The 25,283-nt window shown below is 40.6% G+C and overlaps 1 protein-coding gene across 1 annotated transcript; it reads left to right on the top strand.

Moving 5' to 3' along the window:
• The first annotated feature begins 6,590 nt into the window (after positions 1 to 6,590).
• Positions 6,591 to 24,117, top strand: cdc42ep3 (CDC42 effector protein (Rho GTPase binding) 3). The gene is made up of 2 exons (XM_061910842.1): positions 6,591 to 6,822; positions 21,098 to 24,117. Exon 2 carries the CDS (start codon positions 21,271 to 21,273, stop codon positions 22,405 to 22,407), a length of 1,137 nt encoding a protein of 378 aa, XP_061766826.1. The 5' UTR covers positions 6,591 to 6,822; positions 21,098 to 21,270; the 3' UTR covers positions 22,408 to 24,117.
• Positions 24,118 to 25,283: the final 1,166 nt, after the last annotated feature.

Below are 25,283 nucleotides of genomic sequence, written 5' to 3' on the forward strand. Positions count from 1 at the left end.
TATCGTCGATAAATGTGCAGAACAAACGAGGGACTTTCGCATCTTTTGAGACTGGTGCAACTTGAACGTGTCGATTGGTATGTGTTTGTTTGGCATTAAATGTGAGGCTGGAGGAAAATATAGCTACAAATGAGGCATAACGATGCAATATGTACATACAGTTAGCCTAAATAGCATGTTAGCATTGATTAGCATGCCGTGCTAATCGATGCACACTCTACGTAAATCAACTTGAATCTGTCCCTGATCGTGTTGTTACACCCTCCGACAACACACCGACGAGGCATGATGTCTCCAAGGTACGGAAAACAGTCGAAAAAACGGAAAATAACAGAGCTGATTTGAATTGGTGTGTGTGTAATGTGTGTACAATGGAGGATTGCTTCCTGTTGTAACGTCACGGGTGAAAGGTCATCGCTCCAACAGCGAACAATTGAAAGGCGTTTAAATCGCCAAATTCACCCTTTTAGAGTTCGGAAATCGGTTAAAAAAACATATGTTTGTTTTTCTGCAACATCAAGGTATATATTGACGCTTACATAGGTCTGGTGATAATGTTCCCCTTTAAGTATCCAATCTATGTGGTGTTTATTTGTTTATCTGAGTGTTTTACATTTTCTAAGTTGGAAAAAGTGGCAACTGGGAACTGTTCTATTTGTGCAAATACCAATTGGCTGTGCTTTGCTCTAAAGGTTAACATAAAAAAAAAAAAACGTCCTACGAATCAGATTCGACTATGATAATCCTTAGTCAAAGACATCCTTCAATATTAGTAAGATTACACAGTGATGCAGTTACACAATCTTACCAGTTTCCTTCTGTTTTGTAATAATTCACTGTTCCTCAAAAGGAAACACTTTTTTGTAGAATGACACTTTCTCGTGTCCTGTCACAAGGCACTTGGACAATACTTCTGAAGAGAGAAAAATTAGGAGAATTGTGATAGTACTGTACAATCCGGTAAATGAGAAGACAGAGTTGTGTGTTCCACCTACTGGTCACGAGCACTACGATGACATAATTCGGGGGCTGCATAACTCATCGCTTCAAGGGCTTCATTCACAACTGCTGTCAAACTAGTGGTAAATAGCGGCAGTGCAAGTTAAACACAGGGTGCTTTGTTCGATATACACAAACTCACACAAACTCAAATTCATGTCAGAAGCTAACATCACAGCCACTCATCACATATGAGTGCAGTACATCTACAGCAAGAATGTTTAGCTGAATCCACCCTTCAAGAAAACTAAGGATGGGGGAGGGGGGCGTACTTCTCCCTTCATAAATTAGTCTTATTTTGTATATTTCGGAAAACTCGAAAACTCCATCCAGCTGTATAATCACTCGCCATACAGCAATAGATGATATCTGTCTATTACCTGACCGCTTCTATGTTAGCTACCTCTCTTTGTTTATAATGTATATTTTCTGCTGGATCTACTCTCCATCTTATGCTGACCTTTTTTTTTGTTTTTTTGTTTTTTGCTGCAGGTGTTACATTTACTGTAATATTGTACATGGTAATTGAAATGTGGTATATTTTTTTATATTATATACAAATATAATATAATATAATTATATAATATATCAATATACATTATTTACTGTATATATAATATGTAAATATTACATATATGTTATATTTTATATTGCTATGCTGGTACATTTTTAGTGTACTTTATACCTACATTATCCTTTCCATCCTTATCCTTTCCAACCTTTGTAACTGAGCTGCTGTGTTGAACAATTTATCTTATGGATCAATAAAGTTTGTCTAAGTCTAAGTCTAAGTCTAAAACTAGCGTCCTGTAACATAGACATTTGATGTCGCTCTATTTATTTTGTCACAGTAACAATGCTGTTTTTAAGGACCTAATGAAAAAATACTAGTTAAATAGCCCAAATGATATAAAAGAAAAGGCTAAACATTTAATTTTGAGGAACACAACAAGTACAACTAAATAACTTGAACAGATCACTACTGACTCCATCTGAAGTAAAAAAAAAAAAAAAAAGAAGCTACCTCAACATCTTAGTTACATGAATTACATTACAACAAAAATTGTAACTGCAAAAAAGGAGAGGACATAAAGGGATGCATTGATGAACGCCTCAGTTATGTAAATCACAAGTTTGGACCTCAGTGTTCAGTTGAATTATCAATGCAGGGATCTTCCTGTGTTTTCAGTAGTCCAAGTTCCTCTCTGCAACAGAAGAGTTCAATTTTCTTTAATGCCTAAAACACAAATCTAAGATGTCAACATTTATTTCAAATAACTTAGCATTATCAAAGTAGCCCTGACCACCCTCCTTCAAGATTTTTTATTTTTTTTATGCAATCCTAGCTTAAGAAATGTCTGCCTTGATGAACTCACGATTACAACATTAGCTACTATTGTTACATAAATATGAATTTAGTTATAATATTACAATCATAGTGCACCGGTGTTGTTATACTGAGATACTTGGCAAGATACAATTGTGTCAATCAATATAATCGGACAGGTTATAAGACCTGTCTGATTATATTGATGATAAGCCTGATAAGCAGATATTTGTCATTATGTAAAACATAGATTTACTTATTTGACCCGTTTTCTGTACAACTCCAATTGTTAACATGTTCTTAAGTAAATAAAGCTGCATCAGTACATTTTCTGAAAATACAGGGCAGAAACTCTAGGAGTACGTAATTTTTCATAGACTGGGTTGGATGGCACATAACTTTTAGTTTGTCATCAAAATGTTAGCAGAAACATCTATATTACACCATGCCTTTCTACAACCAGTGTAATGTATCATCATTATTCTCGCTAACTGCAGATGAATGTCATTTAAAGTGAGGTAGGCTAGGAACTCTTTAAGGTACAGCAAAATTCCTGGAGAAGAAGTGTCGTGTTTTTGATAAACTGCATGAGTATTTTTTAACCTCTCTTTATTCCACAACATGCTTGTTCCTCCTCTGTCCCTCCTTTATGACATCATCATTGGTTTACTGACAGTTACAACACAGACAGGCTCAGGGACTTTGGTAAAAAAATAAAAGATAAACCCATAAAGGGTTGAGTTTGTGAAAAAATACAAAAATTTTTACCTACATCAATTATTTTCTTCCTGGGCCACCTGTACTAACATTGATTCAATTTAAAACAAATAAATCCGTGCCTCTCCAACCATGAACCTCACCGCACGTCACTAGTTCACATTGACTAACCCCCCCACATTCTAATTTATACCATATCCCAAAACACAGCCCCCTAAAAAACTGAAGTTTTCTATTCAGGCTCCAATACTCTCTTGAATGTCCTACTGGTAACATTTAGAGATACTACCTCAGTAGAAGCATTTAAGTCCCATCTTAATATTCATTTATTTCGCTTAGTCTTTGACCCCTTTTTCGACCAGTTGATCTGCCGTTTGTCTCTTCTGCTCTGCCCCCCTCTCCTGCATGAAAAGGTTATCAGATGGCCACGAATCCGTTTCTACGGAGGAATCGCTAGCTGTTCCAAGACGGGACCCGGGATGGACCACGCCTCTTTGCATCAGTCGGTGACGTCTCTGCGCTGCTGACTTGTCTCCATTCAAGATGATCCCCTGCTGGCCCCACTATTAACACATTATTAACCTTATCCACTCGGCATCCATTGCACGGGTCGCCCAAGGGGGACATTTGCGGTCCCTTCCAGGGTTTCACGTCGTTCCCATTGGGTTGAGTTTTTATTGCCCTGATGTGGGATCTGAGCCGAGGATGTTGTTGTGGTTTGTGCAGCCCTTTGAGACATTTGTGAATAAGACCTATATAAATAATCTTTGATTGATGGACTAAATGACTAAAACAACTCATTTGTCTGCTTTTTATTTTTATTCTTTTTGTAATATGTTTTATTTTATTTCCATTTACACTATACCCCCATTATTTACTTTTTACTTAGTTTTTAAATTCAATCTCAATTCTGTACACTGCTGCTGGAATTCAAATTTTCCTGAGGGAACTCTTCTGAAGGAATCAATGAAGTACTATCCATCTATCTATCAATCTATCTATCTATCTATCTATCTATCTATCTATCTATCTATCTATCTATCTATCTATCTATCTGATTGATTGATATATCACATCAAGTAACTTTTGCCCTGTTAAAACACTTTCATGATTAAGTCATCAGTGTTTTGCCTACGTCAGCCTCACTGGGAGACTCAGCACTAATTTGCTGCACCGGTTAGCACGGTGATGAGATTCTTAAAACTATTCAAAAACAATGTCTGTGGGCCCTTTGTAAAAATATACAGTCCTACTTGCCAACCCTCCCGATTTTCCCGGGAGACTCGCGAATTCCCGAAAATCTCTCAGGGCAACCATTTTCCTGAATTCCTCCCAATTTCCACCCGGACAACAATATTGGGGACGTGCCTTAGAGGCACTGCCTATAGCATCCTCTCTCACCTAAAAAGGAGACTATTATAAATGTCTCCGTTATCCATATGTTTATCTATAACCCGTATTAGGGACATCACTGCGCTGCTGGTCCGTCTCCGCTTGGGATGGTCTCCTGCTGGCTCCACTATGGACGGGACTCTTGCTACTATGTTGAATCCACTATGGACTGGACTTTCACAATATCATATTAGACCCGCTCGACATCCATTGCTTTCGCCTCCCCTGGGGAGTGGGGAGGGTGGGGGAGGTTGCCCACATATGCGATCCTCTCCAAGGTTTCACCGACATCCCACTGGAGTGAATTTTTCCTTGCCCTTATGTGGGCTCTGTACCGCGGATGTCGTTGTGGCTTGTGCAGCCCTTTGAGACACTTGTGATTCAGGGCTATATAAATCAACATTGATTGATTGATACACTAGGCAGGCACGGATCTATTTCTCAGCGTATGTTTATTCCAGCCGGCAGGTTAATAGACTGACACACAACCACCAGATTCCCATCATGCATTGCTTCAAAACTACGGCAAGTAGTAATGTCCAAAAACATAAAAGAGACGAAGCAGAAGAACAAAGAAGAAACATGGCGATGACGAGTAAAAAGAAGAAGTATGCTTGCAAGTTCCAAAATGATTGGAAAAAAATAATTTACCTTCACAATACGGAGTTTGCATGTTTTCCCCGTGAATGCGTGGGTTCCCTCCGGGTACTCCGGCTTCCTCCCACTTCCAAAGACATGCACCTGGGGATAGGTTGGTTGGCAACACTAAATTGGCCCTAGTGTGTGAATGTGAGTGTGAATGTTGTCCGTCTATCTGTGTTGGCCCTGCGATGAGGTGGCGACTTGTCCAGGGTGTACACGCCTTCCGCCCGTTTGTAGCTGAGCTAGGCGCCAGCACCCCCCGCGACCCCCCCCAATGGATGGATATATATATATATATATATATATATATATATATATATATATATATATATATATATATATATATATATATATATATATATATATAATACTTGAACATATATACCCCCCCCCACACACACCCGTACACCCGTCATCTGCCGAATTCGGAGGTCTCAAGGTTGCAAGTATGTAAGTATGTATGTAACAGGGTCAATTACGTCTTGTAAATAATTTATTTTCTAATGTTTTATTATTGTTATAATTACAGAAAATATGTAAGTTATATGTAAATACCTGAATATTGTTTGATGTTTTGTCAATGTGGAACCATTGTCTCGTTGTCCCTCCTACTGCAATAATTACTGTGACACCTGTCTTTTTATATGCGTTAGACACGCCCTCCAACTTCCCTTTTTGTCTACGATAACGGGAGAGGTAGGCGTTCATGCGACGACAGAAAATGTCTTGTTAAGAACTTTAATTCATTTCTTGTTCATTATTATATATTTGTGTAGGGGCTCGATGATGGCACAAAGTTTTGATGACGATTGTATTCTGTTTTATCAGGTATATTTTTATTTTACTGTGTATGTAACTATGCCTGCCCTTTTTGTCTACGATAACGGGAGAGGGGCTCGACGATGGCACAAAGTTTTGATGACGATTGTATTCTGTTTTATCAGTAAAGTGCAGTGGAGAAACCCATGGTGTCGGTCGTCTTACATAAAAAACACACAACGCAGACCACCGGTTACATGTATACAGTATGTTAGAAGAAAGCAGCATGACTGACTATATTTTGGCTGCATTTATTGGCGTGCTGTCCTTGGACCTTGCAGTGCATGTCCTCTGCAGATGCTGCATTGCTGCAATGCTCTGCAGTAATTTCGTCCACTCACATTGTCACATCAGCCTGCTGCAACCACAAGGATACGGATTCTGTGCAGGGCCACTCATCAAAACATTCTAATAGGATAAGGGAGGGGGGTTTTGTCAAAAGAGTGGTCAAACGAGGACAAAATATGCCAATAAACGTTCCACTGAATCTACTGAATACTGTAGTGCATTATATAAACATCTTAAATTTGTGATGATCGTAGTCCAAACATTAAGGCAACTCTTTTATGTCTTTATTGAAAAGAGAACACACAGGTGCCACTAAAGAAAAAGAGAGAGAGAGGATAGGAGGGAATGAAAATAAGCGAGAGAGAGAGAAAAAGGAGGGGTGTGAGGGAGGTATAGGAGGAGACTTGGGAGATTTCAGACAGGAATAGGAGCAGAGCAGCAATTGAAAAACAGCTGTCCGGCAGACGTCGTAGTCAACTGAAGTGCAGCCCTGAGGCAGAGACAGGAGGCAGGACGGTGTCAACGCGCCTTTAAGACACGCCACTGAATACACACACACACACACACACACACACACAGCACAGAGTGCAGGGATCAGGAACTGAGGCACCACCGTGAAAGATTATCCACATCAAAAGGTGAGTTTTCATTTGTAATGTAAGTCATTTTACTACCCAGGCGGTTCCTTTTAAGCTGCTTTTTGAAGACACGTGTAGCGTAAAGCAGGTTGAAGAAGTCCAGCAGATGCTCTCAATACATAAGAAATATGGCTCCTCGGAAGGCGAAATGAACATCAACTGTAAGGCATGTTCATGTCAAATATCAGAACTGGCGTCGCGTTTCCCTCCCCAAGTGGAACAGATTGTAGTTGGGTGCATTTCAACAGACAAAACAGAAAAATGACTTGTGTCTGTGGGAATTCTTTTCATGTGCTTCGATTCGGGTTCTTAGGCACTCATCTCACGCCAAGGATAATGCTGGCCTGGGCCAGCCATGCTTGCGGGTGGTAAAAAGGGGAGCAAGATAGACAGAACAAATGCTCCACCCTGCTATTCACACCACCACCAGACCTTTCACGAGTAGAGCCTTTGCCTATAATTGAGTTGTGTTTTTCATTAGGTCTATTCCAGGCTACTAGTTGCACTTGAAATAAACGGGTTCTTTCAACCTTCCTGAAGCATTATAGGAGTCAAAGCTGTGGTTGACTACTATGTAGATACTGCCTTTAAAGTCGTACTGTGAATTACACCCAGTGGAAGAATTTGTCACCTATTTGAGGATAATTAAAGGTGCAGTTTGCAGCGGGCTAAACAATACAAGAACACCACCAACAGCTAGCATGTTAACAAGTGTGGCCTGAACAGGTTCAACAAATGAATGTCTATTTTTGTCACAATTAAACTTTCTAACCAGAGCTGTCCGACTTGACTAAAACAAGCTCTCAGTGGTCTGGCGAGACGTGCTCCCCGTTGGTGCTCATGCAGCCCCTGCATCTGCGCGCGAGTACCGTATTTTTCGGACTATAAATCGCAGTTTTTTTCATGGTTTGGCCAGGGGTTCCGACTTATACTCAGGAGCGACTTTTGTGTGAAATTAATAACACTTTACCGAAAAATATCAAATAATATTATTTAGCTCATTCACGTAAGAGACTAGATGTATAAGATTTCATGGGATTTAGGGATTAGGAGTGACAGATTGTTTGGTAAACGTATAGCATGTTCTATGTCACGATCCGCTGCCCAGATCGTTTGTTATGTGGACTTTTGACTTTGTTTGTGCACTTCCTGGTTTATTCTGTCACCATGGTTACCTATAGGTTTCACCTTTTCCTTGCTTTTGATGCACAGCTGTTGTAAATTACTGTCCCTTGTTTAAGCCTGCCTTTTCTGTTGTTTCGACTTCGCATCCTAGCCTTGTTTCCCACAACAAAGTGACGACGCTACCTCCCGACTTTGGTAAATCCGTTTGGTACTTGTTAGCTTCCACACTATTCCTGTGTTTAGTTCCCTAGCTTCCATACTAGCGCTTTTGGTTCGTCTTTTCTGCCTAGCACAAGCGTTTCTGTTCTAAGTCTGTTTTTGGTTTAAATAAACCAGCATTTCTTACTTTTCCACTGTGTACGAGCCCGATCTGCATCCTGAAAGAGCACCACCCTCACCACCATGCCTACCAATCGTCACATTAGGATGCGAGCAGAGAAAAATTATTTCGCTGCGGGCATTATGCAGGTCGACAATTATGGAACGTGGGACATTCTCCGAGTCATGGAAGAGGAGTCGCTTCGCTGTTCGCCGGACGTGGAGATGATCTGGGGCACTGGTGGGGTTTCTGGTCCCGCTCAGCTCCGTCCGGCTCGGTGAGGCCTCCTCCCAGCTAGCTCGGTCACGTCCGCGAGGGCGGAAGTCGCGAAAGAAGTCTTTGCCCTGCGACAGAGACGTTCCCGCTTCAAGACCTCTCCCCCCGGTACACAGCCATCCACAACCCGTCCAATATTCCTCTCACTCGTCAGGTAATTCCTTTATTCCTTTTTCAAAAGACCTGTCTATCACGGTGACGTCACTTCGTTAACGCCCCCCTATGAAGTCACCGAAGACTTTTGTTTAGACTCTTTTTCTTAGCCATTTTTTGAGGATAGGAGTGATGAGGAATTTTTTTAAACCTAATTTCCTCACGCATCCACTAAAGACTTGTACGCTAGGATTAAACTCTGCTAGGACAATTTTATTAATCATAAACCTAGTTGTTCTCAGTCACCTTCACTTTGTACACCGCCCCTAAGGTCTCAATCCCCGCCCAAGTTAGTGGCTTTTTCCTCTCCTCCGAGGGGATATTTTGGACAATTGAGAGGGGAGGAGTCTGCCCTCCTCCTGACCTCCCTCCGCCCACCCTTAGAGACAATCTCTAACCACAAGGAGTGCGTCTGGGATCCGCCTCTTGAAGGGGGGGCTTTTGCTGGTGGCTGTGCTAAGCCGCAACCTCCTACGCGGCCTCCTCCACCGGTGTTCCGGCCTATCAGGCCAAGTGCCCCCACTAGACCTCCTTCACCGGTCTTTCGACCCGCTAGGCCGCAGTCTCTTACGTGGCCTTCTCCCCCGGTGTTCCGTCCCGTTAAACCGCAACCTCCAGCTAGACCACCTGCAGCATGGCTAGCTGCACCACGGGTTGCACCTAATGGCCCTAGTCCTGTCCCTAGTCCTGGCCCTAGCCCCGGTCCGACTTCTGTTCCGATTTCTGGTGCGACTTCTGGTCCAACTCGTAGACCGAATCGTAGACCGACTCGTAGACCAACTCGTGGTCCGAGTCCTGGTACGAGTCTTGGTCCGCTTCCTAGTCTTAGTCTTAGTCCAAGTCTTAGTCCTAGTCTTAGTCCTTGCCCAAGTCCTAGTCTTAGTCCTGGCCCAAGTCCTTGCCCAAGTCTTAGTCTTAGTCCTTGCCCAAGTCTTAGTCTTAGTCCTTGCCCAAGTCCTAGTCTTAGTCATTGTCCAAGTCCAAGCCCTAGTCATAGTTCCAGTCCAAGTCTAAGTCTTAGTTCTTGCGCTTGTGGCCTCTACGAGGTCGCCTGCCAAGACTTGTGCGGCAGCGGCGTTCCGTCCGCCGCCGCCATCTGACGTGTCTTCGGTGGATTCGGGGACACAGAACCTGGTGACCCTCCACCATGTCCTCCCTCCGCCCTCCCTTCACTTTTGAACTTTATTATTGTGGGGGGGAGTTCAAGCTATTGTGGCACATCTGGGATTTGTCCCTTAAAGGGGGCGGGGGGGAGGAGGTGATGTTAGGATCCGGTACCCGGATCGTTTGTTATGTGGACTTTTAACTTTGTTTGTGCACTTCCTGGTTTATTCCGTCACCATGGTTACCTATAAGTTTCACCTGTTCCTTGCTTTTGACGCACACCTGTTGTAAATTACTGTCCCTTATTCAAGCCTGCCTTTTCCGTTGTTTCCACATCGCATCCTAGCCTTGTTCCCCACAACAAAGTGACGATGCTATCTCCCGACTTTGCTAAATCCGTTTGGTACTTGTTAGCTTCCACGCTATTCATGTGTTTAGTTCCCTAGCTTCCATGCTAGTGCTTTTGGTTTGTCTTTTCTGCCTAGCACAAGTGTTTCTGTTCTTAGTCTGTTTTTAGTTTAAATAAACCAGCATTTCTTACCTTTATGCTGTGTACGAGCCCGAACTGCATCCGGGAAGAGCACCAACCTCACCACCATGCCTAGCAATCGTCACATTCTATATGTTATAGTTATTTGAATGATTTTTACCATAATATGTTACGTTAACATACCAGGCACCTTCTCAGTTGGTTATTTATGCGTCATATAACGTACACTTATTCAGCCTATTGTTCACTATTCTTCATTTATTTTAAATTGCCTTTCAAATGTCTATTCTTAGTGTTGGGTTTTATCAAATACATTTCCCCAAAAAATGCTACTTATACTCCAGTGCGACTTATGTATGTTATTCCGCTTCTTTATTATGCATTTTCGGCATGTGCGACTTATACTCCGGAGCGACTTATACTCCGAAAAATGCGGTATGAATCCAAGAAATTCGGAAATGTAATCATGCATTGAAGGCATCTTTTACATGAGTGCAATCGTTAAACTAAATAGATAGATGGATAGTATTTTTTACATTCCTTCAGGAGAGTTCCTTCAGGAAAATAAAAATTCCAACAGCAGTGTACGGAGTTGAGATCAATTTAAAAAGTAAAAAGTACATAATGGGGTATAAATGGAAAAAAAATTGAAAAATATTACAATAAGAATATAACACTATGTATTTTCATTTTTTCATTTAATATACGTGTCTCACACTACAATTGATCTAATGTCGAATGTATTATGTGAAGGTTTAATGTGAAAATGTTGAAAAGCAAAAAAACCTAATAAATTATAACATTTGATCATTAAATACGAGTATAAAACATGTATAATAAATGATAAAATGGAAAAAAATTGCATTATTTAGTGTAACAATTGTACTAACAAGTAAGATTCCTTTAATGCACAATTGCATTTCCGCATTTCTCGGATTCAGTATGTCAACAACGACAGCGAAAAATGACAAAGAGAAATAAAACGAGTAAATATTGGCGTTGCTTTTGAGCGGTGGAAAAATTGTCAAGATTTGTTCTTGGAACCATGGTAGCTATAAAAACTAAGAATCTACTTAGCCAACACGAAGTAATACGTGAAGCCAGGTGAACATATGTCTGCAGCTCTAAAAATATCTTGCGGTGTACCCCATACAGATCAATAATGGGAACAAGTTTGTTAAATTTCTAAATAAATGACATTTGTAGAGTTGCAAAGGACAAAGTTAATACTATTTGCAGACGATATGACCACATTTTGTTCAGGTGAGAACACAAAAGCTAATACAAATAATAACAGAAAACATTGATCAAATTAAAAAAATGAAACTGTAGTAATGAAAGTCGAACACAAATGCAAAAAGATAGAGTAGACATTGAAAGGGTAAAACAACTCCAATGCCTATGCGCATTAATAGATAATACAATTAACTGGAAATGTTCACATAAAAGTATACAACATAAGGTAACAATACATATTTCAATAATGAATAAAAGCCAAATATGTTCTGAACCAACAATCACTCCATATTCTCTACAGCTTGCTAGTGTATCCCAGTTGTGTAGAAGTATGGAAATAACTACAAAATACAAATGAGCTTTCTTTGCTGTTTTTTCAAATAGGCTGAACATTCGATAAGAGTTAACATTGCTAGCTAACCTTTGCCAAAAATATTTGCCATTAGGTAACAAGTATAACTAATTTCACCCTGTTTCTGCTGACATTGTATGCTTTATATTGTAAGTTTTTACGTCTGGCAACGTAACAGCAAGTATTTGCTGTAGTACATTTATATTGACCAGTTAGTGCCAAAAAAGTTTGGCGTTTGACAAAATGTTACTTTCAGTTCAGTTCAGTTCAGTTTCAGTTTATTTCGAACATGCATCCAATTAAATGTAATTCTTAACATATTTCCAGTTGTTACAGCACGCCCAGAAAGGAGAAGGAAGAAGCTGAGCTTATTTAATCCTACACCTTTTCATACCACAGCAATCGTGTCCTATTTTCTTGTTCTCTGTAACATAACAGTGAACAAATAAATACCAAACAAATAATACACCATAGTAAGTAAACACATATTAAATACATAAATTATCTTTGTCTTAATAAAAACAATAAAAAAAAAATCTTAACTAACTTTGAAACTGAAAAACCAAGTTTTGATGTTGAAATTTTAAAAATACATCAATCTGTTCAAATTTTTTTTAAAAATAAGTTTTTTTTGTTTAGGTGGAATACGATTATGATTCACTCAGGTAATTTATTCAAACAGATATATGTTTTTTAAATTTTTCGCTTTCATATATTTACATTTTTCAGATTTAAATAATTTTTTTCAGAGCTTCTATTTTTTTTCAGTTTTTGATCTTTCTTTGTCTTGGTTTTTTTGTTTACTTTGGCCCTAATTGAGGTGCATACATTGCAGCATAGTTTACAATATTAGAACAGACAGAGGCTATGACGGTATGACACCAAAGGGGCTCTTAAAATCAGTTCAAAACTTGAGAGACAAACATTTTTGCTGCAATTTTCTAAAAAAAAACCTAGAATATTCCTGTTCTAAAGAGGAACCACTGTAAACACATTGGCGGATCTTTGCATATACATGTTAACTTCGAAAGCAAACATAGAAAACCGATGTCCAAATTTGTGCTTTACTTAATTGAGGCGGTCCTCAAGGCACCCATGTAAGTCCTTTCCTTTTGGTCAGTTACAACATATTTTTGTAATGGGATTTATGTAACTGAGGTGTTGCTGTAGCTTGTTTACTTCAGATACAGTCAGTAGTCATTTATTAAATTTGTTTAGTTATTCTAGTAGAGTTTCTGAAGATTCCATTTTAGATGCTCTCTTTTCATCTTTTTGGCTATGTAACTGGTGGCCCGCAATTTTTGCAGCGGATTCTTAAAAACACAAGGGTACTGTCATAGAGATGATCTTCGACTAGCTTTTTTGCAGAATGTCTTTAAAAATAGCAGAGCGCTCCTGTTACTTTGACAAAATAAACAGATCAAACTGAAATATCTTCTATAGAGGATGCTGGTTGTACAGAATATGCTAATAAAGACTAATAGTGAAGGGAGCAGCTTTCTGGAAATGTGGCACCCAGAACAAATTAGTGTAATATCCAAGCCCTACAGGTAACAGTGTAACGGCTGTAAACTGCACGTATAACTATAAGTATCAAACATGTTAAAGCTATTTTCAACAAGCGTAATTCCATCTTCAGAGGAAATATTTTGAGGATGCGTCAGTTCTATTTGAGACAAATCGCAGAGTCACATGCAGGTCATAAGTAACAGCTGCCATTCGAGCTCAGTGTGGAGCCACAGGGAAACTGCAATGCTGTCATTGGGTTACTCCACTAATAATATACTGACCCAATTGTATCGCACGTGACTTCGTCCCCGAATGCCCACACAAATCCCGAGCCACAAGTTGAACTGCCAGACAGCAAAATCTTTCATCACCTTGCGCCTTATGCCACCCCCACACTAATAACTAAGCCCCTGATGAGGCAAAGCTCAGTATTTAAGAGGCTGGAGCAGCTCCAGGTCAATTCATGCCCACACAGATAGCTGCTGCTGACCCAATGACTCTGTGGTTTATCTTACTGGATGGATGCTCAGTCAAGTATATTTAAAGGTGGGGGGAGTGGAGGGGGGACTTTGCTATCATATTCCCACTTCCGGGGAGGTGTAAATGAAAACCACGAGTGCACTCTCTCGTGGCGGCACTGCTGGGTTCAGACTGGTCAACACGTGCCACAGTACCTTTGTTTGGACAAGTCCCAAACGCAGGCTGCAAATGTGAGCCTCTGCAGAAAACACTATTAAGAGCCAGTGTTGACTTAAATATATTAATCCATCCATCCATTTTCCTACCGCTTATTCTTTTTAGGGTAGCGGGGGGCGCTGGTGCCTATCTCAGCTACAATACGGAGTAAATATATTCATCTGCTTTCTGAAGACCTTGAACTGTTGTTGTTAACTCAGAACAAGCTCGACTGGCATTTCTATGATTCTTGAGATTCTCTTGTGATCATCCTCAAGAGAGTTTGGTTTCGCCTTACCACGCCTCATGCAGGTGTGTTATTAGTGTTGGCAACAGAAGTCAAAACCGGCATGATTATTTTTCTCATACTTTTGCGGGAGCTGCTGGAATTCCTCTCATATTTGCTATAAGTGAGCATTCTACAGGATGTCTAATGTGAGGGTCAGACCATCAGGCTTTCGCCACGCCAGCTGACTAATATTGGCCTTGGCTGAGACGTGCAGGGTGATGCTCTCCCTGTGAGAGTACCAAGTCAGGTCCATGCAGGCCGGGGCGTTTAAGCCCTAAGAATGCGATACAATAGAGATATTTAACTAAATTCTTTTGGGGGGCCACATTTCAGGAAAGCTAAAGCCGGATTTTTTTCCTTCACTATTTGACTTATTGTGTATATTCCGTTGAACCAGTGTCCTATACAGTGGATAATTTTGGTTTATCTATTTGTCACAGTTACGGGAGCGCTTTGCTGTTCTTAAAGGGGAAGTGCACATTTGTTGGGAATTTAGCCAATCGTTCACAATCAATATGAGAGACAAGAAGACAAATGGTAAATGGTAAATGGGTTGTACTTGTATAGCGCTTTACTACCCCTTTGTAAGGAGCCCAAAGCGCTTTGACAGTATTTCCACATTTGCACATTCACACACACATTCACACACTGATGGCGGGAGCTGCCATGCAAGGCGCTCACCAGGACCCATCAGGAGCAAGGGTGAAGTGTCTTGCCCAAGGACACAACGGATGTGACTAGGATGGTAGAAGGTGGGGATTGAACCAGTAACCCTCAGATTGCTGGCACAGCCACTGTACCAACTTCACCACGCCGTTTTTGTTTTTCTCGATGTCTAATATATAACAACTGTCTCATTCTAGGTGGCTAGCAATGTAGCTGACAGGAGCAATCAATTCTACCACTGAATCACTTTAAAATAGCATTCAAAACCGTCAACAATACTTAATTTATGATCCATAACCCGTATAATAACCAAACTGTAGTGACATTGTTATCTTAAAAGCAAACATCAAGGAACAATTCTTCTTACGTACTAACACATCAGCGTGCTTCGGTATTAGCTGTAGAAGCTAACTAGGGCAAGAGATAAGGTAGCTTCTATGTCAGCACAAAACACGTTTGAGTTTGTAATGCACAGCACTGCGATAGAACACCAATCTGTACTGACTGAAAAACATGAACAATCATATTACAGTGTCTGTAAAGTGTTAGTCCACATTTTTTTTCCCTGCTTAGGCTGCTGCCCCCGCGACCCGACCTCGGATAAGCGGAAGATGATGGATGGATGGATCTTTAAAATCCCCCCGAAAAGACATGTGTGTTCTTGTCACTCATAATATGGGAAAAATTCCAAAAGTGCAGTCCCCTTTATTTTCCACTTTCTTTTTTTTCCTTAGATAAAAAAAATAGTTGGATGTATTTCAAAAATAAAAAGCAACTTGAGAATGCATCCATCCATCCATTTTCTACCGCTTGTCCCTTTTTGGGGTTACGGGGGGTGCTGGAGCCTATCTCAGCTCCATTCGGGTGGAAGGCAGGGTCTTGAGAATGCAGATCAACATAAATACTCCCATTCTTGTATTTTGCATGCTTATGATAGGTTGATTGGCAACACTAAAAATTGGCCCTAGTGTGTGAATGTGAGTGTGAATGTCGTCTGTCTATCTGTGTTGGCCCTGCGATGAGGTGGCAACTTGTCCAGGGTGTACCCCGCCTTCCGCCCGATTGTAAATGAGATAGGCGCCAGCGCCCCCCGCGACCCCAAAAGGGAAAAAGCGGTAGAAAATGGATGGATGGATGGATGTTGCATTATTGTGTAGCTACTTCATGCGAGGCAGAAAAAAAATACACATGATGCAACCAAAACAAGCATTGCACCAAAGTTTCCTTGACAACATAAGACTTTTCCACTTCTACATCCAGTAAACTTGGGTAGAAAGCAGGAACTTAAACAAGTGATTAATTATGCTTTAATAAACACTGCAGCCTTTCTCTTGTCCTTTCTGATTTATTTTATTTATAAGGTTTAGCAAAGTAATGCCATGTCTACACAAACACGGATAGTTTGAAAAATGCACATTTAGCCTACTTTGGTGTTTAGAATAAAATCACTGGTGGAGTTTTTAGCAAAAAAATCACTCTCCTCATGAAAGCGCTTGTATATGCTCTGCCGTGCTTTTTGTAGAGTCAGAAATCTGAAAAAGCCGCCACAGTTGACTTGGCCACGCATTAAAACGCATCTGTTCTTTATTAAAGTGCTACATACAATTATGTATACAAATGGAAACCAGCACCAGAAAGTAAATTACTTCATTAATGTATCAGCCGCGCCTTCCTAATTTTTTGACACATTTTATTTTGTACATATATTGGCTGCACAAGCTTATAAGCAGCAGGTGTACACATTGAAACATGAAATATTTACAGGCAATTGTGTTCATTCACAAATTTAACAAAAAGCAGCACCTATAATCTGGCATACAGGAAGTAGCCTTCCGGAAAGCAATGTCTTTGTCCAATTTCAATCGTCAACGGCTTTGGGTCTGTGTCTTCTGCATTTTGTGGTTTCCTTAATGACGAGGGTGAGTTCAGCCTGATTGCGTGAGTGCGTTTGATTAAATGTGACCCGTTACGCAATTTCATTGGTCTGATGTGGCACGGCAAAATGTATTGGCAGCAAGTGAAGCTTCTGAGCCAGGAAAAATCCAAACATTCAAACATTAGCTGCAGCATTTTGTAAAGCACAAGTTTAAAGCGTGTAAAAAACAGTGATGGTACTCACGTTCTGTATTTTTAAGAAAGGTTTAAAACATTTTGTAAATTCTTTATGATGCAAACCAAAAAGCTCAGGTTTCCAAAATCCTTGGAAAAATATGCCTTTAAAATATGGATGTTATTGTGGACATAGGGCTGGGCGATATTGCCTTTTTTTAATATCGCAATATTTTTAGGCCATATCGCGATATTCGATATATATTACGATATTTTGCCTTGGCCTTGAATGAACACCTGATGCATATAATCACAGCAGTATGATGATTCTGTGTGTATACATTAAAACATTCTTCTTCATACTGCATTAATATATGCTACTTTTAAACTTTCATGCATAGAGGGAAATCACAACTAAGTCAATTGACCAAAAGTGTATTTATTATACTTATTAAGCAATGGCACAAACATTCATGCCATTTCCAGAACATAAAGTGCAAGATTGTCAGAGACATTTTAAGTGTCAAATAAAAATGAGCTGCATAATAGGAAATCAAATAGTATTCGTCCTTGACTATGTGGTATGTTAGTAAGGTTATGAAATTCTCTTCATTCTCTAGCGCGTGACTTTTCAAATAATGCTACATATTAGCAGTAATGCTACTTTTTATAGCAACGCTTTTCCCCCCACACTTGACAAATTACGGTTGTCTGCTTGACATATTCCCACTTGAAGCCAAACCACCGCCAGACGATGGAAACCTTGCTGTTTTTATTTGGAATTAAGTCTTCCGGCATAGCTCGGTTGGTAGAGTGGCCGTGCCAGCAACTTGAGGGTTGCAGGTTCGATTCCCGCTTCCGCCATTCTAGTGACTGCCGTTGTGTCCTTGGGCAAGGCACTTTACCCACCTGCTCCCAGTGCCACCCACACTGGTTTAAATGTAACTTAGATATTGGGTTTCACTATTTAGAGCGCTTTGAGTCACTAGAGAAAAGCGCTATATAAATGTAATTCACTTCACTTCCTCCATTTGCTACCAGATCCGCACCTTCTTTCTCTCGTATGGCTATGTTAGCAGCTAACGTAGCCCAGTATGCTACCTCTCTGCCCTGCAAGGGCGGACACGCATGTGACGTATGACGTGACAGTTGTGACATATGTAAGAATGTGCGCCTGCTTGTCTGTGAGGAGAGACAGGAAAGAGTGAGAAGAGCCTGAATGCTCGCAGCTAAAAGCAACTGTGCGAGAACGTATACTCGAATATTACAGTTTAATTTTCTATATCGCACAGAGACAAACCCGCAATATATCCTATATATCGATATATCGCCCAGCCCTATGTGGACACATCTTACACACTGCATGCATTCAAAACTGCTATCATTAGTGCAGTAACACACTGATACACAAGAACTATTGAGCAAGTGTTGCTACCTTCAGTATAGATAGCACACTGCAAAAACTGAAATCTCAGTTAGATTAAGTATCTCAAATAAGGGTGATATTTGCTTATTTTCTTACTAAGCAGATTTTATGTTAAGAGTGTTTTACTTGTGATTTGGTCCTAAATGATCTCAGTAAGATATTACAGCTTGTAGCTGAGATTGTATGACCTATATTGAAACTGTTGCAAAGCTTTGTCATCAACACTCACAAGTATAAAACTAGTTTTTAAAGTAATAATTTCTGGCTTCAAGCATGAAAAAAAAAAATCATGATGCCGAGCGCATATCATTATGTCAAGATAATGGCACTAGCATTTCTTAAATTTAAGAATATTTTTCAACATATTGGGCAAAAAGGTCTCATTTTTTCTACCAAGAAAAGTGCACTTGTTATTAGTGAGAATATACTTATTTCAAGGTATTTTTGGGTTCATTGAGGTTAGCTAATTTTACTTGTTTTGGAAAGTCTTGACAGGCTGAATTTTCTTGTTCTATTGGCAGATAATTTTGCTTAGTTAACATAAAATACCCCTCATTTTTGTATTTTTTTATTCTTGTTTTTGAACACTGACTTTTCGCATTGCACTCGTGTCCAAATGGCCTTTACTATAGTGAAAGTATTTCCCCTTGTATACAGTATGAAAATGCCAAAATTGATGTAAACATGGACATCAGCGTATCAGTAAGTGCTGGTCTGTGGAATAAACACAGCCTACTTAAAATGTTTTTTGATAAGGCTGATGCAGTGTGGAGTGTTCTTTTATTTTACATGTGTTTGGTTTTGTTTTTTTAGAGTCGACTCTTTTCCAGTGGGGTGCACTTCTGACAGACTTCAAAAGTAAATGTCTATAAATGGGCACACGCTCGCTTGGCTATTGCCACACACGTACACACACATACCATACACAGAGAATCTCCGAGTGTTTTCGCTTCGTCTTAACAACGTCTCAGTATATTAGGCGTTACACAGAGTCCATCCCAGACTATAGCGTGTAGTGACTTCCTCTGCTTTGTTTGGAATGGTTAAGGCGGAGAGAAGGTAGCAAGCAATCAAGAATCTTTATCAAATTCCCTCACTGATGTTGACTCGATGTAATGGGTTTTTGCGCTATCTCGCAGCTTTTTCATTAAAAGTTAATCTTGTGTTGGTAAAAGCCAAATCACTTCACAATCTGCATCACCTTCTTTCTTAAAATCCACTTGCTCTGATTATATTGCTTAAGTCCTTTAACCCTTTCCATTCGCTCTTGTGATGCTTGTGCGGTAGCAGGGTGCCCTCCACTCATCTAATTAAAAACCCCTGTGCTGCCCCTCTCCTAATGTGCTTGCCAGCTGTTCTACATTAACACATCCACAGCCTTGTGGACCAAAGGAGGCTCACGTGAAAAGAACAGCAGCCTCATCCTGCTTAGATCAGCCTAATGTTTTTAATCTCTCTTGCAGGACCCCAAGTGTATTCCTTTTGTAGCGCTTTTTAAAAGATTTGTTCACTTTCTTCCTCATGGTCTGGCCTGTTCTTGCAAGACAGACCAATTGAGACCAGTAGGTCTCAATCCTAACTTCCTCACAGGGCAATATTTATTTTTCCATTATTCACCCAGGTGGCACATTACAATCTCTTGCCCCGAGACGGACCATCAACAGGAACAAGAAGTCAGACAGGACACACAATAAGGACATATATCAAGTCCAAAAACAAAAATTATTGTTCTTGTATGATGTACAGTATTACCTACGTTTTCCAAGAAACATCCGATTAGAAGGGCAGTGCTGTCACGGCGCTCTTACTTGTCCGGTCGATATTGGGACAACCATGCGCGGGGGTCACAGGGAGTCTCTCGTGAAGATTGTCAAGTATGTTGCCAGATCGGTATAGCCATTCAAAGAAGGTGAATCCACTTTTCATGTAGTTTCTACATACAGTGGCCCCCCGGTAAACTGAGTTTGAGACCCCTGATCGTAATAAATTGGAAAAACTCAGTAGAAAAAAGGTATTTTTCTGCAGAACTGTTTGCATCGTCACTTTAATAAAGGTCTTAACAATCTTAACAATTTAGTAAAAATCTGTAAAATTTCGATATTTTTCCGCAAAACGTTTAATGAAAATTTCTGTAAATATAATGTTTTGATCATTATTTGGTTTACAGTGTTTTACTTGAATTTTATGGTTTTTGTTTGGCAGCCGTAGCTGCCAGTAGATTACCGTTTTTGTACAGAATTTTTTTTACAGTGTATGGTATGTTATTTATTTATTATTTGTTTGTTTGCTGTTATGTTACAGAAAAAATAGGAAATAGGATGTAATTGCTATGGTATAAAAAGGGGTAGGATTAAATAAGCTCAGCTTCTTCCTACTGCTTTTCGGACGTGCGGTAATGAAACATCTGGAATCGTGTGATGCATTAGATTGTATCGTTTGCATGTTGGAAATAAACTTGAACTGAACTGAAACTCTCTTAAGTTGGGGTATCACTGTATTACAAAAAATGAGGCTCAATTATGAATGTAATATCTAACACATTCATTCAAAATTGTTGCTGTATGAGTAAAAATGCTGACATTCTTTGTGCCTGTCTTTTATTTCAGACATCGACTGGAATCCTCCGCTCATTCCTGGCTGCAGCTGTTGAGAAGCATGTGTGATACCTGCATGGCCAACGGGATATTGAGAATGTAACTCCAGCCTCCCCTCGGGGATCTTTAACATCCACAAATTCTACAGCAATTTCAGCTTTTGTCGGAATCCTGCAGTCACAGCCATGCCAGCGAAAGCTCCAATTTACCTGAAACCCACCAACTCTAAGAAGGGGAAGAAATGTCGCCTTCGAGACATTTTGTCACCGGACCTGATCAGTCCGCCACTTGGCGATTTTCGACACACTACTCACATAGGTAGAGAGGGACAGAGAGATGCTTTTGGGGACATGTCCTTCCTCCAGGGGAAATATGAACTCTTACCAGGGAAGGGGGAACCTCAGTATGGCGTCCAAAGTGAGTTTCTGCGAACAAACAGTACAGGTGATGCTTCATATGTGGAGACCCCATCTCCTGTCCTCAAGAACGCCATCTCTCTCCCAACTATCGGTGGCTGTCAGGCACTGACTCTTCCACTCGTTTCCTCCACTGTCTTCTCAATACCTCCTGAGCCGCTGGGCGACATAACGGGCTCTACAACAGGCTCTAGAACAGGCTCTACCACGGGGTCTACAACAGGCTCAACAACAGGGTCTACAGTGGGGTCTACACTGCCCCAGAAAACTGACAGTGTTGAGGACATGGAAATTGTGCAGATTGACACTTTGTTGCATCCTACTGACAACTTCAGCAGCAAGGCTCCACGTGTTCCACCAAAACCTGTTGTCCTTCTGGACCTCCTGCAGAAGACGACAAAGCCCAACTCGAAACTCAGCTCAGTCACCAAAGCTAATATTGCGAACAAACAAGTAAGTAGGATTGAGAAGCCATCTTGCTATTACATCCACGGTCACAGTAACACTAACTACATAGCTAACGGAAGCCTTCACAGCAATGCAAGCAGCGACAGCTTTGAAAGTTTTTACACAAAAGAGGACCATAAGACCAAAATCTACAATGACAAAGTTTATATCCATAACAAGAGCAAAGTTTTTGGACATTTTACCAATGACATTAACTTGGAGTTCAAGGCGCAGGCGCTCTCCAAGTGCAATGGAGACTGGGTGGACAGAGACAGCGGTGTGGAGGAGGGACGCATCTCCGATTTTGACTTGGACTTTTCCAAAGAGAAGAGCACATCACAGGAGTCGCTCACTCGAATCACAGGCTCACTGCTCTCCCTTGAACTTGATCTGGGTCCATCCATCATGGATGATGTGCTCAACATAATGGATAAACCCACAGTGAAGAGCAGGCCTTGAGCAGCACTGAGGAGTAAAGGGAGTGATCACATTATCAAACTTCAGGCATCAGGAGAGAAATGACTCAAAATGGGAAGATGGCAGAATCAGGACATAGCATTTAAATGAGAGACGTTAGAGCTCTGTTTGTATTATCAAAACCTATAACTATTCTGGTTTCTATGGAGTGTTCTTGTGCTTGATTATTTTTGGCCATGCCGGCATGTTCATATGCATGTACTGTAGTTACTCTAATGTGCCTTTAATTATCATATTGTTGTAAATATTATCCTTAAGAGGCGTTCACACATCAAGGGTACATGGCATTTCTCAAATCACCGCGAACCACACGTCCAACGATGTCCCAACGATGAGAAAGGCTCATCGTTGCAGATTGGCCAAACGCACCAATCTGCTTTTCTACCGCAGATTGGTGCGGTAGAAACACAGATTTTTCCTAAAATGTGGCGGAGTCCTCTACCCTCTACTCCGCATCAGAAACAATGCTACCGCGCTAGAACATGAGAGAAACATTGAAATATAAAAACTATTTGTGGCAGCATCTGACAGTTATGTGTTTCACTTTTGCCTCTCATTGCTCAAAGTTGTGGTGCGTTCTAGGAACCCTGAACAGATTTTTCCCCCCAGCCATCAGACTCATGAACAATAACAAGATCTGGTAGCTCAGTTACAGCTCTTTTTTATTCCTATTCTGTGTTATGTGTTTTATGTTGCACGATTGCACCAAGAAAGACTCCTGGTTTGTGAACCCGTTCTCAAACAATGGCATTACAAAAAAAAACATTCTAAAAGTTCCAAACAGAGCCGTCACTTGTTTTTAAAGGCAGGAGAGAATTAACCTGCAATAGACGCACTAATGATAATATAATAATGTATTCTGATTATTATTATCCACTAACAATAATCTTACATGAATCAGCTAATATCTACACTATGAAGTAAAAGGAAACTTGACAGATTTGTAATCAAATTTAAGTGAATAATCGACACATTTATTAAAAATAAGTCAAAAATTTGTTTTGTTGTGCATGTGCACATTCAGAGTACGCGTATGTAGGGCGGTGACTTTAGGTTTAGGGTGGTAGCCCATAAGTAAGTCAATAATTTGTTTTGTTGTGCATGTACACAAACAAGAGTGTGCGTATGCAGGGCGATGACATTAGGTTTAGGGTGGGGTGGGAACCCTTCAGGAGTCTAATAATAACGATAATTAAGTAATACCACTACACAAAGCCTAGGGCCTGTCCTGCATGTCTGTTTTAACACAATATTATCTCAGATCTTTCGGTTCAAACACGGATCTTGCTGCTCTTTACATGGCAAAAGGCATTTTGATCATGGTCCATTTCAAACCTCCAAGACTGCTACAAAAAACTGAACATTGTTAAAGTTTTCGTCGGCCCCCAAAGGTTCTCAGGGTTTATGACTAATGACGGATGACCAGGTTTTGTGTGTGGTGTTAACAAACTACCATTTGAACCGACAATGTGTGAACGCCGCTTTATACGTCCTCTTTCAAGGACTTTCATGCAATATTCATTTTCTACACACATTTGAGTGGCAGACACGGTTTGTGTTTGGTTGTTTTTGTGTGTTATTCAAAGCACTGTTAGGGTTTTGTCTCTTCATTGACTTGGAATTTTGTATGACAGGACACAATGCATAAATGTGTTTTGGAAATGTAACACGAATAAAATGTTTTTGTCCGATCATGCTTGTATTTTTGAATTCCCGAGGGAAATTAGAATGTAGAGATTGACAGGAAGGACGGATTGGATTTATTTTCTGTCCTCTGACATTCCTTACATTCTGCCTCCTCACCCTGCAGTGGGAGCACCGGTGGGTCTTCACCAGGCGCCTGCACCATTTGTTTGCGTGTGGAGGGGACTTTGCAGAGGAGGGGTCTTTGACATTCTCCGCATTCCAGCCGCAGAGCACAAGTGTCCTAGACCGGACATAAATCAGCTGTTTCAAGTGAGGGAGTGAGGGAGGGCCTTTGGTGTAGTCACAGTATCCATCAGTTAGAACGTACAGAGCCATGGGGGTCGTAAACCACCCACTTACAACCTAAAAGCAAACTTTGGTTTGAAGCATCCTTACCTTCAGTGCGGGCGCTATAAAGACATGTTGACCTCCGGCCAGGAAGGGAAAAGCAGTAAGTTGTAGTCTATTGAATCCACCAGTCCTATTTTTCATGGTCTGTCTGCACATGTGCTGCTGCACGCTTGTGGAGAAGGAGTATGGTTCTTTACGATTGTCATGGGAAGATATATTAAACTAACCGGATTAAATTCCTATTCAGTCATTGACCTGGCCAATGTGGCTCGAGATATTCATAAACAACCACAAGCAGTTCATTCAAGGCATTTGCAGCAGCCATGAAACCAGATGTTTGAGTAAATGCAAGACAACTAATGTCATCACTAATGACAGTGCCCACCCCCTAGCCCCCCTATTGGAAAATCCCAGCTTTGGTGTACAAAAAGTTTGAAAAGGCATACTTGAGTAATGAAAACCTAAGCTGTCAAGGTAATTACTGTTCTTACACCTTCAGAGGTGCATTGCTGGCTTGATGACAGCCTTCCTCCTGTGGACCCCAAGCAAGATCCCTTAGGTTTCAAACAAAGACTGCGCTTGTGTAACATTTCAGAAACATTGTTGTAGGGATGCCAGATATCTTTGCACACAAAATACTAGGAAATACCAATGTTTTATGGAATCCAGTGCAAATATTTGACATGTGTTTGACTCGGAACACTGCCTCCTTCTTACATGGCTGTGTATCCAACACTGAGGAACTATTTTCAGGTTTCAACAGAGCAGAGGAAACTGTGACTAAATGTTTGTACGGCAACACAATCATTCCAGTGTGGTTC

Source organism: Nerophis ophidion, linkage group LG09 (assembly GCF_033978795.1).
Source record: "Nerophis ophidion isolate RoL-2023_Sa linkage group LG09, RoL_Noph_v1.0, whole genome shotgun sequence".
In the NCBI taxonomy this organism is placed as follows: Eukaryota; Metazoa; Chordata; class Actinopteri; order Syngnathiformes; family Syngnathidae; genus Nerophis; species Nerophis ophidion.

Excerpts from the sequence above, each read along its gene's own strand:
- cdc42ep3 (XM_061910842.1), top strand. The coding sequence starts at position 21,271 with ATGCCAGCGAAAGCTCCAATTTACCTGAAACCCACCAACTCTAAGAAG.